The 20,205-nt window shown below is 42.0% G+C and overlaps 1 protein-coding gene across 6 annotated transcripts in view; it reads right to left on the reverse strand.

The window, feature by feature from the left end:
• Positions 1 to 17,303, reverse strand: part of Rif1 (replication timing regulatory factor 1) — a 50,354-nt gene extending 33,051 nt beyond the window's left edge. For 3 of the 6 annotated variants that reach the window (XM_050139928.1, XM_050139927.1, XM_050139924.1), the window contains exons 1-14: positions 17,102 to 17,284; positions 16,882 to 16,995; positions 15,408 to 15,486; positions 13,643 to 13,739; positions 12,856 to 12,983; positions 12,679 to 12,773; positions 9,947 to 10,136; positions 6,513 to 6,605; positions 5,346 to 5,484; positions 5,067 to 5,218; positions 3,310 to 3,439; positions 2,358 to 2,516; positions 2,037 to 2,147; positions 57 to 119 (exon numbers count right to left, since the gene is read on the reverse strand). In XM_050139928.1, the coding sequence (XP_049995885.1) occupies positions 57 to 119; positions 2,037 to 2,147; positions 2,358 to 2,516; positions 3,310 to 3,439; positions 5,067 to 5,218; positions 5,346 to 5,484; positions 6,513 to 6,605; positions 9,947 to 10,136; positions 12,679 to 12,773; positions 12,856 to 12,983; positions 13,643 to 13,739; positions 15,408 to 15,486; positions 16,882 to 16,985 (1,540 nt within the window). In that variant the 5' untranslated portion in view covers positions 16,986 to 16,995; positions 17,102 to 17,284. Of the gene's footprint in view, positions 1 to 56; positions 120 to 2,036; positions 2,148 to 2,357; positions 2,517 to 3,309; positions 3,440 to 5,066; positions 5,219 to 5,345; positions 5,485 to 6,512; positions 6,606 to 9,946; positions 10,137 to 12,678; positions 12,774 to 12,855; positions 12,984 to 13,642; positions 13,740 to 15,407; positions 15,487 to 16,881; positions 16,996 to 17,101 lie in introns of all 6 variants that reach the window. The other 3 variants (XM_050139925.1, XM_050139926.1, XM_050139929.1) reach the window with 3 other exon arrangements.
• Positions 17,304 to 20,205: the final 2,902 nt, after the last annotated feature.

Genomic DNA, 20,205 nt, shown 5'->3' on the forward strand with positions numbered 1-20,205 from the left:
AGTGAAGCACTGCACTTGCAGCTGTGAAGGTCACTTAGCAATGTAATAGTGCTTACCTGACTCAGTAACTGACTTCACCAAGCTAATTAGCGCCTTCCAGATAGCACTAACTACGGCATCTGTCAAGGAAACAAACCGTTTTAAGATAAGGTTCAGTTCCTAGTAACCCATGTCTAACTAACTCCAGTTTAAAGGAATCTGATGTCCTCTTCTAACCTCCTTCATCACCAGGCTCTAGTACATACATACACAGGCAAATACTTGTATATATAAAATAACTCTAAGAAAACAAGAAAGCAAAACCTATTCTGCAGTTCCTTATACTAACAGCAAATTGAGAATTTGACTATTTATAAAACCACCATTTCAATCTCTTTATAGAAATTACGGCTTTTTAAAAAGGACATGTTAACAATGGGCCTATCCTATAACAAAGAACATTTAGTTTTCACTTTTATCTGTATTTTCTACGTTGAATGCCCATCACTTCTGCAAAAAGGAAAACAATGATTTAAATGTTAAGTCATGCCCGGTGTACACACTTATCCATTCACTTAAGAGTCAGAGACAAGTGGGGCAGTGGTAGCGCACGCCTTTAATCCCAGCACTCAGGCTGGCAGAAGCAGATGGATCTCTGGGAGTTCAAAGCCAACCTGGTCTACAAAAGCTAGTTTCAGGACAGGCTCCAAAGCTGCAGAGAAACCCTGTCTCGAAGTCAAAGACAAGAGGACTACCACTGGTTTCAGGTCAGATGATTTCCAAAGAATACAAATTTCCCCAGCCTAGACTCCATAGCTACACCTTTTGTTTATTAAATAAACAGTACCCTTTTATTTATTAAAAACAAAATAAATAAAAAGAACCAAAACAAAATAAAATGTCTCAGCAGGCACTTTTGCCAAATCTGATAACCTGAGTTTAATCCTGAGACACAACTGACATTAATGGAGGAAAGAACTTCCAAAATTTGTCCCGTCTTTCACATGTGCCGTGGAAAAGACTTAATACACACATACATGCATAATAGGAGAAAATAATATGCTTTATTTTACCTACTTATTTTTGGGTGACAGGCTCTATGTTTGAAAACTGGGTCTACCTTAAGTGAGTGACCCATTTTTCTCAGCTTCTCCAATGCTCAGATCATGTTTGCCACCAGACTCATTCTGAAGCACGGTTATCTTTGTTGCCTAGGGTGGCATCAAACGTTTGGCAGTATTCCTGTCTTACCACCTCTACTATGCATTATCTATCTCTTAGTACAATCCAACTATTTTCTTACCCTATGTAGTCTTGGGTGTCTGAAACATGCTAGACAGACAATGCAGGCATCAAATATCAGACTAGCCTGCCTCTCCCTCCCCAGTGCTGTCAGCCCCTCCTATCTCCCAGTTATAATGGTTTAATACAAGTTACTTCAAGGAAAACAAACTTTTTTGGTGTGCAAATAAATGTTTGGTTTTGTTTATTATTTGAGACAGGATTTCTTTGTGTAGCCCTTGCTGTCCTCGAACTGGCTCTGTAGCCCAGGCTGGCCTTGAACTCAAGATCTACCTCCCTCTGCCTTCTGAGTGCTGTGACTTAAAGAAAGGTATGTCACACCAAAACTCAGTAATATTTTTTTCTTTTTTTTAAAGGGCTGGGGAGATGACTCAATGGGTGAAGGTTCCTGCTTCCAACCCTGAGAGCCTAAATTCCCAGGACCCACATGGTGAAGAACTTGAGTACCAAAAAGTTGTTCCAACATCCCCATGTGTTGTTGCACGTGTAGGGCCAAACACATGCGAACACGTAGATGGTTAAAAAAAAAAAAAATAAACGAGACTTTTGAGTTTAAAATGTCCTAAATTTTTGCCAGGAGGTGGTAGTGCACTCCTTTAAATCCCAGCACTCGGGAAAACAAAGGCAAGCGACCTCTCTGAGTTCGAAGCCAGCATGGTCTACAAGAGTTAGTTCCAGGACAGGCACCAAAAACTACAGAGAAACCCCGTTTCAAAAATAAATGATAATAATAATAATAATAATCCTAAACTTACCCGAAGCATCTTTTCCAACTGCAACAAAGCTATCATGAACAGCAGTGATAAGTGTATGCGCATGCTTAGAGAAGAAAGAAGGGCTGCTGATTAGTGGGTACTCCAGTGGCTCTAAAGGGGAATATAAGACAATCAATCAAGTCAAAGATTTACGGAGCAAAATTTTCAAAAAAAAAAAATTATCTAAAAGATTTTACATAAATTTATACTTATTTCACTCAACAATCACTATTAAGTTGTTGTGAATGAGGCCTCTCCTCCATCCACCACAATAAGTTTTAGATAGTTTCAAACACATGAAATTATTTCCAAAACAAATACCTAAGCTTAATACAAGCTTGTGTTGCTTAGCAAAATTCAAGACTTCTGGACCCAACAAAAAATGAAGCATCATTTCCAGTCCCAAAAGCTGAATGGAAGGGATTGAAGCCATTCCACCAATATTTGAACTCGGACTCATGCGTGGTGTTGCAGGAACTCCTTTAAAACAAATACAAAATCATTCAAGTTATACTTCCTAGCAATACAATATACCTTCAGAAACATGACAGACATCCTCAAATTAATATTCAAGCCTTTCTGAAACTTGAATAGAAAATCTAAAACGCTGAAAAAGGAGGACATATATTAAAGACAAATAATTGCTTTCTAAGGCCACTTTAAGTGTCTTTTAAGGTCCATTTTCAATGCAAGCAAGTTTTTGCTACTTTGTCATTCCGAGTTGTTTATTGGCAATCAATTCGTGTAGCATGAAATGAGCTGGGTCTGACTTTGCAATCCCAACAACTGCAGGAGGACTTTTGTCAGTTCAAAGCCAGGCTGGTCAACACAGTGGGTTCCAGGCTAGCCAGAACTAGATAGTGAGAGCATGTCTCAAAACACAAAGAGCTCTCATCAGTCTTAAATAACAGGGGGGAAAAATTCAAATTTGGGCTATATACAAAGATAAAAAGAAAACCAAAAAAAAAAAACTTTCCAACCACCCAAGTAATTCAATTAAAAGCTGCAAAATCAGTAGCAAAATGACTAACAATCAGTAACAAAGAGCATAGATAAGAACGCATTAAAGGTGTGCCCTCTAATCCCAATATTTGAAAGGTAGAGGTCATCCTGAATCAGCAATTTAGGACTAGCCTCACCAAGTTCTGAGACAGGCTAAGTTATAGGAGATCCTGTCTCAAAAACACAAAAAGAACTTTTTGCTTAAAGGACACCAGATGAAAGAGCAACCACTCCTTGAAAGACTTTTCAAAAGGAAGGAAATCTCTCTCACCTTTATGTCCAGGAGTCAGTGGACTCAGTGGACTTAAGCCAGGAGACGTAGCCCCTCGAGATGAACTGCCTTGCGGTGAAGCAACACTACTATCAACACTTATTGTACTCTGAATCAAAGGCACACAAACCTAACAGATGAAAAGACAAAACAGCAATAGTTTCATTGTCAAGTTTGTAAAAGGTTTACAAGTGATGTGCTTTTTTTGAGGTGGGATTTCAATGTGCAAGCCTATGTGCCCTGGATCTCACTCTGTAGACCAGGATAACCGTCAACTCAGAGATCCGAAGTGCTAAAGGAATGTGTCACCACCAGCAAGATATAAATTTTCTCAAGAAGCAATCTTAATCCTTCCTGATATGGAGATAGATCAGGTCAATTAAAAACTTAAGATCTTCTACGTTCTAAACACAAAACTGTTTTTAAATCTAAACATGACTCAAGTTCCAGGCCAGGAGAGACACATTGGTTAAAAAAAAAAAAAAAATCTGAAATGCAAGACAAGTTTTCTTTTTCTTTCTCTTTTGGTTTTGTTTTGGTTACTTTGGAGACAGGGTTTCTCAGTCTAGTTCTAGCTGTCCTGGAACTCACTGAGGGCAGGGTGCCCTTGAAGAGATCTGCCTGTCTCTCAAGTGCTAAATTTAAAGGCATGTGCCACCACAACTTGGCAAAGAACAAGATTTCCATACTTGTATTTGCTGGGATATGTGTTTTAGTTAGTTCTATATTCTAAACAAAATTGCACACATTAACTTTGGCAAACAAATTCTGAGTTAGTTGCACATGCTACTGGTGCATTTGTTGTAGTTTTCCTCCCCAGACAAGGTTGCCTACATCCCAGGCTTTCCTGGAACTCAACATACAACTTCTTTTGCCTTTACTTCTTGGGTGCTAGGGATAAAGACATGCACCAGCACATTCCATTTTTTGTGGTCCAGAAGTTTGACTCTAGGGCAACAAGCATAATGAGCAAGCATCCTGTCAATTTATGTACATCCCCACACTTTAAGTTTTTAAATTCTTCTTTGTTGTTGACTATTAAACAAATGGTTAGGTACAGTCTAATCATAGTCCCTACCACTAAGCAATATAACCCCTGCTGAGCAAAGCTTCTGGGAAAAGTAACATTAGAAAATATGAAGACAGGGCTAGAGAGATGGTTCTTTAATTCCAATCCCAGAGATTCAACAAACACCTCTGAGATGAGGCACAAAAGTAATGTAGACATACACGCAGGCAAAACACATAAAACGCTGGAGATGGTTAGGCAATGAAGCACTGGCTGCTCTTCTAGGACCTAAATTGGATTCCCCACATCCGTAGTACTAACACTCTGATAACCCCTGTTCAAGGATCTGAAGCTTCTTCTGGCATCAAAGGGTACAAACACGCTACATTATGTAGGCAAAACACCCATACATAGAACAAATGAGATAGTTCTTAAGTGAATATTCTATACTGGTATGTTGGCATTTGCTGACTAAAGGTTTATGAGTACTCCATCTTAGGCCTCTGGAGAATACTGTGCAATAAAAGAATAAAAGACTTTTAAAATAGATACCTAACAAAAAAACACTTCTGAAATTAGAACGGTTAGAATTTAAGGACACATGTCAGGCATGCTGGTGAATACTTCTAATATTCTAATAGGGAGTTCCAGCCCAGCAAAGTGCTACAAAATTAAGACCCTATCACAGGAAACAAAAAACTACAATGACACATGAATCTAAGTTAATGGTTAATAATTACGATGTTACCTGTTCAAAGTTGCCAGGGAGTTGAGGTCCGAGTCTTATCAGTAAATACCACCAGACTTCTAGTTTTGTTAATGCTAATGTTTCTGCTCTCACATGGATGGAACTCAAAGGCTGCATTAACAACTTGAGTCTTTTTGCACTACAAAGTATATCTTAAAAGAAAATATGGATAAAGTAAAAGATTACTATACCAAAAAAAAGACAGAATAAACTCACTTTGACAAAATTCCAGTACTGCTGGACGAAAGACAAAGAAAGAATTTAAAACTATTTACATACCTGGGTTTAAAGCAAAATTATCTATTAAGCTTTTCCAAGCAATGAAAGCTATCTTTTTAATCATGGGTGTTCCACTACGGAAGCCCAATTCTTCCAGCTGTAACAAAGAATTGATGAAACTCCCACTTCGGTGCAAGGCCTAAGAAAAGAGAAAAAAACGCATCAAAATAATTCACTTATTCACTTGATACCATGTTCTTGGCTCATAATCAGTAAACAAAGGTCACATTGCTTACAACATAAAAGACCTTTAACATGAGTAATGAGGATGTTTTAAGCAAATTAAAAACAAGCTAAAGGTATGGGGGAAACAGCTGTTCAATAAAGTGCTTGTGCATTGATGAGGACCCAAATTAAATCAATCCTCAGAACCCAGGTTCAAAAGCTAGGCAGCTGGATGTGGTTGAATATAGAAGGCAGAGGCAGGCAAATCTGCCTTCAAGGTAATTCTGAGGAACAGAGCTCTAGCCTAGACAGGACTACATAATAAGAGCATATCTCAAAAATCAACTCTGGACAGAAAGGCCCGTGAGAAGGCTCAGCACAGAAACCTGAAAACCTGAGTTTAATCTCCAGTAGAAGGAAAGAAAAACTTAACAAAGTTGCCTTGACCTCCATGTACACACCGACATTTCTGTGAGTGCATGTACATATAACACATACACCACATATGCTGTTTTAAGGCCGGACATGGTGGCAAAGACTTGTAATCCCATTGCTAGAAAGAAGCCTGCCTCAAAGACAGATGTTAGGAGATAGTAACAGATGCCTTTAACACCAGCAGAGAGGAAGGTGGATCTGCCACCCTGAGTTCACTGGGAACCTGTAATGAAGGTATGAACAACTCCCTCAAGGAGTCCCAATGAGTCTGATGGGTGTCATTTCTCACACATCATTCATTTAAAAAAAAGGCAGATGGCACTTAATGAGCACCACCTGAAGTTGCGTTCCGGCCTCCACATGAATGTGCACGTTAATGTGCATCAGTGCACACATAAGCATGCACACCCACACATAAGCTGGGCACAGTGGTTGTGTCCTAGGCTTGTGCTACGGTGGTGAGCGGTGAGCTCCAGAGCAGCCTGAGTGTTGGATACTCTTCAAGTAAAAATTCTGGCATATTCAAATTATGAAAATATCAACTAGTTCTTTATCTGTAGTACTTACCTTTCCAAGAAGTTTGACAAACAAAGGCCACAATTTTAATACATAAGTCTCATTCTTACTCATGAACAGCTTTTGGAGTTCTGAGATTAATTTCTGTAAACAAAGGTAATTATTAAAAGTATTATCAATACTTCAAAAAGCAAAAAAATCCACAAGTCTAAAAAATTTTTAAGCATTAATTTATTGAACCAAATAACCTTTCCAAATGTGAACAAACACATCCTCCACAGAAAGCAAAAGCTGCAGCATAGAGCAATGTGAAGAAGCTAATAGTTAAAAAAATCTACAAATACCAGTTTCATGTTCATCTGACCATCCACATTATTCTTTATTACGCACATGATTAACTAGAATTCAAATGATACTATAGTGATCTTCTTACACTAAGAAATTCTAAGAGCTTCATAGTAACAGATGTCTAAAAGCTCAAGAGCCTATGAGACAGCTCAGTGGGCAAAGGCACTGCTCAAACCTTACCATCTGCAAGCCTACCACTGAGACACCCAATTTGCCCTCTTATTGGGAATGGTGGCACATGTCTTTAATTCCATTACTCAGGAGGCATAGGCAAGCTGATCTCTGTAAATTCAAGATATATCTGGTCTACACAATGAATGTCATATTGAGACTGTATCCAAAAATAAAAGCTATCATCTGATCCTATGTGCACCCAAACATGTATATCCTTGCACCCAAGCATGCACTCACAATATACATAGAATAAATCTGAAAAGCAAATTAAAAAAAAAATAAACGTTTTCACTCAAATGTATAGATCGGTCTATGTGGAGAATTAGTAATAAAAACTGGCCTATGAGGAGAAAGCACATTAGTGAGAGAAAGTCTTAAGGGATCTTTCCATAGCTCCTTCCAATTCTCTGCTTCCAGTACAATATTATGACTTTTAGTTTGATTTTTTATCAAGATGAAGTCCCACTATACTGGTGTGGAGGACCTATTACTTTCTATTGTGGTTGAATAATTTTTTGTACACTGTTAAGGTGTATCACTCAGACTGGTTTAATAAAAAGTTGAACTCCAATCAGTAGGCAGGATTTTCAGGGCAGAGAGGATGCTGGGAAGAATAAAGGGTATCACAAGCCAGATGCAGAGGAAGTAAGGCAGGAGGAGAGGTGAAAGCCACGAGGCAATATATAAGTAGAAATAGGTTAATTTAAGCTATAAGAGCTAGTTAGAAACAAGCCTAAGCTATTGGCCAAGCTTTCATATAATTAATAATAAATCTTCACATCATGATTTGGGAGCTGGGTGGCAGGACAGAGAACTCCTACATGCTAATGAAAACCAACTTTAACTCACAAAGATCCTTCTTATCAATGCCTTTCAAATTCAGTGATTACAGGTGTGTGCCGCACACTGTGAGAAGCAGCATATACTCTGCTATACACGCCTGCCACCATAAAGTTCATGATTAAAATCATGCATGGTACCAATTAACCAAATGTGCACCCTAAAGAAATCTTCCTCAGGCTTATTCGTTTTCTCTTTCTTGGTGTTGAGAGTCTATGCATATTCTTCTAAATATTACATCAAAGCAATAAGTAATTAACATGTGGCATTCCATATAAATCATGGTAAAAATAAAAACTTCATGGGCTGGTATAGGGCTTGCAAGACAAGTAAGAGGACCTAGATTTGATCCCCAGAACCTTTGTTTTAAAAAAAATTTGTACATGTTTGAAATCCCAAAGTTGGAAAGATGGAGAAAAGAGAACCCATGGGGGCAGAAGAGATGGCGAAGAGGTTAAGGGCACTGCCTGCTCTTCCGGAAGTCCAATCCCCAGCAACCCACATGGTGACTCACAACCATCTGTAATGAGATCTGGCGCCCTCTTCTGGCCTGCAGGCAATACATGGAAGCTGAAAATGTGTACATAATAAATCTTACAAAAAAAAAAGAGGATCCATCAAGTACCAGGCCAGTGAATAGTCTTTAGAAAAAAAGGGGGGGAGGGGGAATTAGGGAACTGTGCCTGAAGAACACCAGAGAGATTGTCCTTTGAGCCTCTCATGCTTGTATCCATGCAAACACAAACATACACAGAAAAGTCAAGACCTAATAATAAACCAGGCTTGGTCACACATGCCTTTTATCCCAGACTCAGGAGGCAGAAAGTCTGAATTCAAGGCCAGCCTGATGTACACAAAGTGTTCCAGGCCACTCAAGACTCACCCAGTCCTATAAAATGAGATCCTATCTCCAAACAAAAACCAACTTACAATAGTCCTCAAGTCCTATTCCTATGTGATTAGGTGCTCCGTATCTGTCATTCTCTTCCACTGAAGAAAAGAATCCCAGGACATTCCCTGAAAACCAATTGGGTGCACAAAGGGGCCCTTGGCTCTCATGACTTTCTCACCTAAAATGAGCTGACACTATTATTAATTATACTTAATTATCATTTTACAGTTAATTCTTATATGTTTAATCACTGCTTATGTCTAATTCTAACCTTTTCTTTATACTACTATGTCTTATCTGTTTTGTTATGGTAGGAAATAAACCTCACAGGTGTTTACACATTACCACTAACAATGCCTTTAACAATTCACCTCAACACACATACACACCCAAAAACAAATGCTCAACAGATGCTGTGAAGAACAGAGGTTGGTGAACATAAGACTTGAAACAGGAGTTAGGAAACTACATTTACATGAGCTTATACGCATTAAATGTTTATCAACTGAGATGCTATACTAACAACTAAATCCATTACAATTCTCCCCTTTTCAGAAATATAATCCCTCTTTATTCATCATTCACTAGAGAAGTGATAAAACATCTAGACTTTTAAATTAAAACACTTATAGGAGTAATTTGAATGTTAACATTTCTATATTTGATTTTATCTAATAATTAAGACTGCACACAAGACATTGTGCATGCTAAGCTAGCAATCTACAATTGAGCCTAAACTTTGTTTTGATTTAAAACTAAACTCGTGGGGGCTGAAGAAATGGCTCAGTGGTTAAGAGCATTGCCTTGCTCTTCCAAAGGTCCTGAGTTCAATTCCCAGCAACCACATGGTGGCTCACAACCATCTGTAAAGAGGTCTGGCGCCCTCTTCTGGCCTTCAGGCATATACACAGACAGAATATTGTATACATAATAAATATTTAAAAAAATAAAACTAAACTCGTCAGGCATGGTGTAACTACAATAATAATTCAAGCTGAATTTGTTGTTTTGTTTTGCTTGAAACAGGGATTCTTTGGAGCCTGTCCTGGAACTAGCTCTGTAGACCAGGCTGTCCTAGAACTCACAGATCTCCACCTGCCTCTGCCTCCAGAGTACTGGGATCTAAGGCATGCACCACTATCACCTAGTAGCTGATTTCAGGCTGAATTTTAAACTCCAGGTAAAAGCCACCAATACATAATTCAGCAAACTTACAAAAGGCAACACTTACAGTAGTCATAAGGTGCTCTGTAATTAAGGCTATTTCTTGTTGTTTCTGGAGCAGCAACGGCATCCCCATCTCCAAAGCAGTGGCTCCTCGCAAATGGACCTTTTGCGCCGAGTGAACAACTAATGGTATGACCAATTTGGCCCACCTCACAGACTCTTCTCCCATTTGAACTGGGGCTTGCTCAATTAGCCTACAAAAGAGAAATCAGTAACTAAATTAAACTTAAAAAAAAAAAAAAACGAGGTCAAGTTAATCATCAAGAAGCAAAGCCAGGTCGAGTGGTGATCTTGAAAAAACCAAAAGAAAAAAAAAAAGGAAGCAAAGCCAGGTGATACAGGCCTATAAATTCAACTGTCCAACAGGTTATGATCACAAGTTTCAAGGCCTACCTGAACTACATGCTGCTGTCTTAAGTCCAGGCCTAGGTAACTTGGTGAAAATGTATCAAATTTATTTATTTTTTGTTTGTTTTTCCAGACAAGGTTTCTCTGTGTTGCTTTGGACCCAGTCCTGAAACTAGCTCTTGTAGACCAGGCTGCCCTTGAACTCAGAGATCCACCTGTCTCTGTTGGGATTAAAGGCATGTGCCACCACTGCCTGGCTGTCTCAAATTTAAAAAAAAGAAAAAGGGGCTGGAGAGATGGCTCAGAGGTTAAGAGCATTGCCTGCTCTTCCAAAGGTCCTGAGTTCAATTCCCAGCAACCACATGGTGGCTCACAACCATCTGTAATGAGCTCTGGTGCCCTCTTCTGGCCTGCAGGCATAAACACAGACAGAATATTGTATACATAAGGAAGGAAGGGAGGGAGGGAGGAAGGGGGGGAGGGGGGGGAGGGCGGGAGACATCTGGTTTGGGATGCAATTTAAGCAGTAGAGCATTTACCTAATATGCTCAAATCACTCCCTAACACTACAAAAGAAATTACCAGAAAAATGAGCACACAGGATAACATGACCCAATTATTTCAAAATGTATATATCTCAAATGTATCATTTGTACATAAATACAAAATGTGTATACAGGGGGCTGGAGAGATGGCTAAGTGGTTAAGAGCATTGCCTGCTCTTCCAAAGGTCCTGAGTTCAATTCCCGGCAACCACATGGTGGCTCACAACCATCTGGAATGAGGTCTGGTGCCCTCTTCTGGCCCGCAGACATGCACACAGACAGAATAATGTATACATAATAAATAAATATAAAAAAATGTGTATACAGAGAAATAGATTAAATTGTACCTGCATACATCTGTATTACCCATGTGCATATGCCCTGGAATTCTGTTTTGATTAGTATGTTCTTTTTCTTGCAGCACTAGTGACTAAAGCTAGCACCTCATGCTTAAAAAGCACTCTACCACTGACTTTCAGGAAGGACACTTCTAGACTTTTCACAATCTTCATCTTAGATAACAACTTTTGTTTCCAAAGTCAAAGCTGATGAGGTGCTTGCTGGGAAGCCTGATGACCTGAGTTTTGATCTCTGGAACCCACACTGTGGGAGAAAAGAACTTAATCCCTCATTTGTCCTCTAACCTCCACAAAGGCACAGTAGTATGTACAAACCAAGAATTGTAATTACAATAACTATACTATCAAATTGAACATTATTAAAGGTGATCATAATCTACCAAGTCAGTCATATATAGCACCAGAACAACAACAAAGCAAACAGCTGAACAACTAAAGAAAACTTAGAAAATTAAACTATATAAACTGTGCTGCCAGCATGTCTAAGAGGAAGTGCAAGAATGCTCCTGGGGGGCTGGAGAGGTTAAGAGCATTCATTGCCTGCTCTTCCAAAGGTCCTGAGTTCAATTCCCAGCAACCACATGGTGGCTCACAACCATCTGTAATGAGATCTGGTGCCCTCTTTTGGCACCAGAATACTATATACTATATACATAATAAATAAATTAAAAAAAAGAATGATCCTGGCTAGCTCACTATATTCTGAAAGCCTTTACATACAATTTTTTAGGACCTAAATACATTACCAACAGAAATATAGCCAAGACTATTTCAGTAAAAAATAAAAACAGCAACTTACAGCCCAGGGGAGACAGAGCCGGGGCAGGGAAAGCAAGGAGCCATGGTGGTCGCAAGCAGGCAGTGCAGGGCGCCTTGGTCTATATGCCTGCCAGGTGACTAGGGCAGGGTGCAGCGGCGACACCCGACGGCTTCTTGGAAAGGCGCTTTTTTTGTTTGTTTAATCTCAGCACTAGGGTAGCAGAGACAGGCGGATCTCAGAGTTCGAGGCCAGCCTGGTCTACTAGAGCTAGTTCCAGGACTAAGCATAATGATAATAAATTCAATCCCAGAACTCCCTTGGTAGATGGACTACTCCAAGTTGTTCTCTGACCTTGAGTGTAGGTGCACACACACCAAGTAAATATCTTCCTAAATGGGAAAAAAACTACAAATTTTTTTTCATCTTATTACCTTTCTCTTGCTTGGTTTGGGTCTAAAGGATATTTACCTTTGTTTTTTTAAACCTTACTCTTAAGTTTTTTTCCTGTGTGCGTATGTGTACATGTACCAGCATTTATGTCTACACATCCAGAGTGCTTGGAGGTCAGAGAACTTGCAGGAACAGGTCTCTCCTTTCACTTGGGTACTAGGGATTGAACTCCGGTTGTCAGGCTTGATAGCAAACTGCCAACTCCATTGTTTAATATCTATATTTCACCATATATACAAACCCCAAAGCAAAAATTTATACAAGAACTGCATACCTTATAATAACATTTAATGCTTCAAAATCAACAACAGCAGAATGTATCTCTCCTTTACTTAGTAGCACTTCCAGTGAATCAATAATACTGGATACCTAAACGACAGAACAATTACACACGAATCAAATGAGGCAGAACAGTTTTATTTGCATATAATTCCAATGCCCCAGTACTCACCATTTTGCTAATAACTTCAGTAGGAAATGTCTGTTTGGATAATACCCACAGTGCCCTGGTACACACATTTTTGTCTGAAATCTTAATGATATCATTCAAAGTTAAAAGCAGTTGTTGAATATTTGCCTCTGAAAAACACACAAGGTTTAATTTCAATTATGTACCATAGTTTAAAATCTTTAAAATCTCAAACACAAAATAAAAACAACAAAGACAGATGAGAGGATCAGAAATTCCAATTTCTTAAATGTGTGACATGATGATCAGACAATCTGCAAAGGCAATTCTTGTCAAAATACAAAATCCTGACTAAAGCCGGGCCGTGGTGGCACACGCCTTTAATCCCAGCACTCAGGAGGCAGAGGCAGGCAGATCTCTGTGAGTTCAAGGCCAACCTGGTCTACAGAGCAAATTTCAGGACAGGAACCAAAAAGCTACAGAGAAAACCCTGTCTCGAAATCCAAAATAATAATAATAATAAATATTTAATTTTTAGTAGGGGTGTGTGTGTGTCCTACTAAAAAACAGTTTGGGACCAATCCAAGACTAAGCCAGAAAGGCCCTCGTCATTAAGCATAATGATAAATTCAATCCCAGAACTCCCTTGGTAGATAGACTACTCCAAGTTGCTCTCTGACCTTGAGTGTAGGTGCACACACACCAAGTAAATACCATCCTAAGTGGGGAAAAACTATAAATTGTAAAATTAATCCATAAATAACAGTACTTTAACTGCATTAAACTATACTTTAAACTTAACAGATATCAATAGCTATAATCATTTTACCTGATAATCCTGAGGTAATTTTGGGATTATATAAGCAAAATCCCAAGGCTTGTAGAGCAGCGCTACTCAATTCTGAGTTCTGGCTGGAAATGTGAGCCTACAAAATCAAAATAACACTCACAGCAGAGAAACCGTTTCTAGAATCAAATCCAACTACAACCCAAATACAATGCATTTTAATCCAATCAATCAGGCAACCTTTTGGGAGTAAGTGAAAACAGGCAAGATCTGGCAAAGGAGAAGGAACTAGAAAAAGATCGACTGGAAGGGGTTGGAAAGATGATAGCTCAGCAGTTACTCTAGTAGAATGTCTTGATTTAGATCCCAGTGCCCACATGGCAGCTCACAACCTGCCTGTTAACTCCAATTCATGGGGTTCTGACACCCTCTTCTGGCTTCTATGGTCAAAGCACAGGTACACAGACATACATGCAGGTATTAAAATTTATTAAATCAACTGAAAGAACATTTTTTAAAAAAGATAACTGACACCTCATGCAAAACAAAGAAAAGGCCAACAAATGAAAGATGTTAAAAATTATTAGACAGGAAACAAATGGGGGCATATCTCAACAATGAGTAAGCGAAGTCTCAAATGAAAAGTTGCCATCCTAGGTTTAGAATGGAGCAATGCCTTCTTCCTCTAAGTCTAGGAGAGGGAAGCAGTTGCAGTGTAGCAATTCCCAAGTATCTACTATATATCAGGCATTTTATCTCAATCCTAAAGTTAAAAAAAAAAAAAATGAAGAAATTTGGGGCTGGGGATGTACTTTTCAGTTGGTATAGTACTCGACTAGCATGCATGAAGCCCTGGGATCGATCCCCGGCACTGCATAAATGCAAAGTGGTGGCACATGCCTGTAAGCCCAGCACTGGGGGGGCAGGAGGATCAGAAGTTCAAGGTCATCCTCAGCTATATAGAAGTCCAAGGCAAGCCTGGACTAGAGACCCTGTCAAAAAAAATAGTAATAATTTCAATGAGGTTGGGATATTTAATTCAGTATTTTCATTCTAAAAACAAAGTATTTGTTGAAAAGAGTTGATGGCACGTCATGAGATCACTAAGTGGTGGAGAGGATAAGACTACAGACTGCCCGATGGTAACTATGACCACTAAATAAAAGAGGAGCAAGCCAACTATAATTTTAACAATTTTTCAAGCAGGTATAATTATCAAAAATTGATCATGAATGAAAACAAATTAACATGTACTGTGGGTTTTGCTAGTCCCAGCCTATAATGCTAATATTTGAGCGGCAGAGGCAGGAGGATTGTCACCTAACTACCTGGCTTAAGGCCACGGCTTTACTGGAAAAATGTCCCAAAAACTCCCTTGCTCCACCAAAAACATGTATAATTGCCATTTTCAGATAACATACTTGTATACTTGCAAAAAGCAAAGAGATTTTATCTGTGACAACTGTTTTAGGCTTTGAATTAAGGCAGTCCTGAAGACATCAGCAAACAAACCAGTTTCCTGACCTGCTGAGGGTATAGCTTGATGGTACATAGAAAGCACTTCACTAGCATGCCAGAGGCCCTAGAGTATGGAAATTAAAGTGAGAGAACACAGAAGGTAATTAACAGTACCTGGTGAACCAAACTTAAGAAGAGAGAGCAATCCCTGTTAATATAACCGCTGCTATGGTGTATTCGGGGTTAAAAATGCACTGGGTGATGCTAGAGCCCAAGTGAAGAATCATTTACTGGAAAGACAGTCAGGAGTTGCACCTGGAATCCCAAAGATTCAAAAATAAATACAGACCTTTAAAACTGTATAGAGCCGAGGAAGATTTTTCTCAATTTCTGCAATGACTTCTTTTCCTTCTTGTCCAGTCATACGACTTTAAAAGGAAACAGAACACAAGCTTAGGCAAAAAGGACAAACAGAAAGCACTGTAATCACTTTTAAGAATTAATTTCAGAAGCCCGGCAGTGGTGGCGCAGGCCTTTAATCTCAGCACTAGGGTGGCAGAGGCAGGGGGATCTCTGAGAGTTCGTGCCAGCCTGGTCTACAAGAGCTAGTTTCCAGGACAGGCTCCAAAGCTACAAAGAAACCCTGTCTCGAAACCAAAAAAGAAAAATATAAACAAACAAACAAATAAATTTCAGGATTGAAGAGGCAATTCGGTGGTTAAGAACTTATACCACTCTGGCAGAGGGCCCACGTTCAATTCCTAACACCCGTCAGGTGGCTCACAACCACCTGTAGCTCATGTTCCAGACTCACTCAACACTGGTATCCAATATTAAGAAGTTTTAACTTTCAAGCCCTTGGAAAATTCCTTAAAAATGCTTTAGAGCCTATAGAAAGCATACTGTAAACTAATCAAAAATAAACGGTAATTTGATCCAGGCTGTGGTGGCGCGCGCCTTTAATCCCAGCACTCGGGAGGCAGAGGCAGGCGGATCTCTGAGTTCGAGGCCAGCCTGGTCTACAAGAGCTAGTTCCAGGACAGGCTCCAAAGCCACAGAGAAACCCTGTCTCGAAAAACCAAAAAGAACGAATAAGCGATAACTTGCACAATTTATTCAATTTTTGAGTCTTTTAGAAGAGAAAAGGAAATGAGTATCCCTTTCCCTAGTCACATATTTTCTAATTTTATGGTCATTTGCAAAAATTTAGACAATCTCTGTAGTCTTTCAAATAAAGTAAAAACCGGGTTCCTGGCTCTATGGGGAGGGGGGGTAAGTAGTCGGGCGGAGGTGGCGCTTGCCTTTTATCCCTGCACTCGGAGGCAGAGGCAGGAGGATCTCAGAGTTCGAGGCCACCAGGTCTCCGGGACAGCCAAGGCTATGACACAGGAGAACCCTGTCTAAAGGGGTAAGGGGGGAAATTCTGGGAGAGACTTGAAGGCACGCACACCTACACCCTCAACCACGAGAAGGCGTCCGCAGGATCCTAACTTGGGGGCGAGAGGGGACCCCCTGCCCCTAACTACAGCAAACCATCCCGGACCGCCGCCAACTTTCGCACCGCGTCCGGGGCTCGGGCTCGCCGGGAGAAGCGCGGCTCTCTTCAAACTCCTTCCCAGCTCAAACTTTTCCTCAAAGCTCCCGCTTGCCAGCCAAACAAACAAACAAAAAAAAGCGACTCCCCAAGAAGCCCTCAGGCGCCGCCGCTGCGCCCCGCATCGTCACCTGGCAGGAATGGCCCGGGGCGCCCCGCGCTGCCCGCTCGCGTCCCCCACGGCTCCCCGCGTCCCCCGCCCCGGCTCGGTCTCCCCGGGCGGCCTCACCTGGTCAGAGTTAGGTAGGCGTCCGTCTGCTCGCCGGGAGACGCCGAGGGGTCCTCCCAAGTCTCCAGGAGCGGCTCCAGAGGGCTGCGACCCGCGGCCGTCATCTCGGCCACCCTGAAGCGAGGCCGGAAGACACCGGTGACCGGTGGCACGGCTCGCGCGGCGCCCTCACCTGCACGCCGGGCCGCGCGCTCGCAAGGCCGCCCTCCCGCCCGCCTACCCGGTTCCCGCCGCCGCTTCTCTCAGGACGGCGCGGCCGCGAGGGGGCAGAGGCAGCGCCGGCCGAGCCTCCCTCCCGCGCCTCACCCCACGCGGGAAGTCCGCTCCGCCGCTCTCCGCCCAGGGCCGCCGTCCGCTCCCGGCTCGCGCTATTTACTCACGCGTGCCGCCCGCTCCACCACGACCAAGATGGCGGCGGGGGGCGGGCCCACAGCGGCGCGCGGGAGCCGGGCAGGCCTGGCGGGAGAGGCTCGAGCCAATCCAACGGGCGGCGGCGGCGCGCCGGGCTGCTCGATGGCCTGCCGCCCGCCCCCGCCCCCTGGGTCACCTTCAGGTGGGGGGGTAGTCCCGGGGGCGGGGGCTGGAAATCGGGGGTGGAGGGGGTGGGGGCGCTCGACTCCACCTGATCCAATCCTGGGCTCCTCCGCCGACCAAGTTTGCAAACTCCCAAGGATGGTGCTTTCTAGAATGAGCGAGCCAATTTGATTGAAAAGTCGATGGCAGGCTGTTAGGCTTGTTGTTGTTGTTGGGTTTTTTGTTTTCTGGGGGTCCAATGCTGAGCCTGGCGCCTAGCAACACTAGCTATTTCTAAGCCACACGCCCGAGCCCTAGGGGTAAGTCACGGGCACCCCTCAAGGGTGCCTACTTTGAAGCGTTGGGCAGTGAGTTTAGCAGATTGATAACAGCTCAATTTTTTTCCTCTAGCACATTTCCCTGCAAAGAAGAAGTGTGGGGGAGGCCAATGTCGTGCATAACAAAGGCCTGGAGAAGGGCGGTATTGATGTGCAGATTTCAGAATACCGCCCTTCGGCCTTGGGATTCCTCAGATTCAGGCCGCTGCCTAGAATCTTCCTTCGGTTTGACCCCAGGTGTGGTGGGTGAGCTTCGCTAGGCTTTCCACAGGTGTAGGGGAAACTACACTACGGAACGGTTTTTCTCATGAAAAGCCTTCCGCGTGCCTCTAAACACGCACCACACCCGGCAGAGTTGTCTCAACTAAATGCCCAGAAGGTACAGGAAGCAGGACCTTGCAGGACCTTGGCTCACGCCTTTACTCCCTACTCCCAAGATGGAGTACGCTGAGAAGGGCAGAGGAGTTCAAGGCCCCCTGGTCAACATGGGGAGTTCCAGGCCAACCTGGGCTATAGAATGAAACTGTCTCAAAAAGAAGAAAACACTTAAAACAACAAAAAATGCTAAGTCGGCCCGGGCCGGGTTCGGTAAGCAGAGTACTAGCCTAGCATACACGATGCACGCAGGGTTCCAACTTCGACACTTATCAACAATCCACCAAAACTTTTTTTTCCTCGTGAAGAACCCTTATTTTTAGAAAGATTCCTTTTCAAGAATTATGGTCAGTTCAGCATGGTGGTACACCCCTCTATCCCAGCATTCAGGAGGCTGAAGTAGACGAGATCCACAGTTCCAACTCAAACTGACCTAGTCACAAAAGCAAAAAATACACTTGAGTGCTCAGCCCGGTTTAGGATGATTTGAAACCCACCCTTGGGATGAAATCCTTCCCTCATTTACACTTTTACCACCCACATTCCTTCCATAGAGATTTAAATTCTGTTGCTGCCACCCTAAAACTCACCGAGACCCGCCAGGCTCTGCCTCCCCGTGCTGGGATCAAAGGCGTGCGCCACCACACCTGGCTCTTGAGCTCCTAAAATGACTTTAATTTTTTGCGGTCTGGTCGCGGGCACTTGCAGCAGAAATATTGAGAAGTGTTGAGTTTAAGTAGAGTGAGATCCAGCTACAGACAATCTCAGTGGGGTCCCTGCTCTGCTCTGTGTTGTCGTTTTTCTGTTTAATCTAAAAATCTTAAAGATTAAAAAAAAAAAAAAAAGCCGGGCAGTGGTGGCGCACGCCTTTAATCCCTTCACCTGGGAGGCAGAGGCGGGCGGATATCTGTGAGTTCAAGGCCAGCCTGGTCTACCGGAGCTAGTTACCGGACTGGCTCCAAAGCTACAGAGAAACCGGCTTGAAAGGAAAAAAAAACAAAAACAAAAAAATACCTCCGCACGCAGACTCTTCCACACTTCTGAAATGATGACTACCTCCAAGCTTCTCTTTTCTAGAAAACCTAGTCAACACAAATCTGTAATCCCAACACTTACAAGTCTGAGGCAGTAGAATGGCTGTGGGTTCCAGACCCACCTGGGATGTATAATGAATACCAGGCCAGTCCGAGCTATGAAGAAAGACCGTTTGTGTCTCCACAAAACAAGCCAGGTGTGGTGGTGCATGCATTTAATCCCAGCACTTGGGAGGCAGAGGCAGGTGGATCTCTGAGTTCAAAGGCCAGCCTGATGATAAACACAGCAAGTTCCAGAATAGCCATAGCTACATAGAAAGAACCTGTTTAAAAATTAAAGATTTTATACATACATATACATAAATATAAAAATTAAAATATACTTATGTGAAAACTATATAATACGTCTATTAATATCTGTATGTTTACGTATACATGTATCTTTCAGAAGAGTCAGGGATAGTAGAGGGCCATGCACTTGGGAAGTGGAGGCAGAAGGATCAGGCATTCATCCTTAACTAAACAGTATGCTAGGAAAGAATTCACCTATGCATAACAGAAATCTTTTTTTTAATTTTTTCGTTCTTTTTTGTTGTTGTTGTTGGGGGGGACAGAGCTGAGACTGGATTTCACGGTATAGCTTTTGCTGGCCTGGAGCTTGAACTCATAGCGGTCTGTTTGCTTCTGCCTCCTAAATGCTGGGATTAAAAGCATGTGCCCCCACACTCAGCTTTTCCTAACTTTTTAACGTGTGTGTGTGTGTGTGTGTGTGTGTGTGTGTGTATGTGTGTGTGTATATTTGAAAAAGAAATGTAAGTCAGACAGTTTGAAGAAGATGGTTCTCTCCACCATGCGAGCTCCAGGCCTCCAACCCAGATTGTTACGCTTGCTAATAAACACTTTTACTTGATGAGCTAACTCAGCAACCCCCTTTTTCTGTATCTTAAATGTATTGGGGTGGGGGTGGGGATTTGGAATCTCAAGAGCTACAAAAATAATCGGAACTGACAATATTGAGAAGAGGAAAAGCTGTTTTATTAGGTGTTGGGCCTTCTGAAAGAACA

Source organism: Alexandromys fortis, unplaced genomic scaffold (genome assembly GCF_014885135.2).
Source record: "Alexandromys fortis isolate MF-2015 unplaced genomic scaffold, M_Fortis_MF-2015_v1.1 scaffold_33, whole genome shotgun sequence".
Classification (NCBI taxonomy): domain Eukaryota; kingdom Metazoa; phylum Chordata; class Mammalia; order Rodentia; family Cricetidae; genus Alexandromys; species Alexandromys fortis.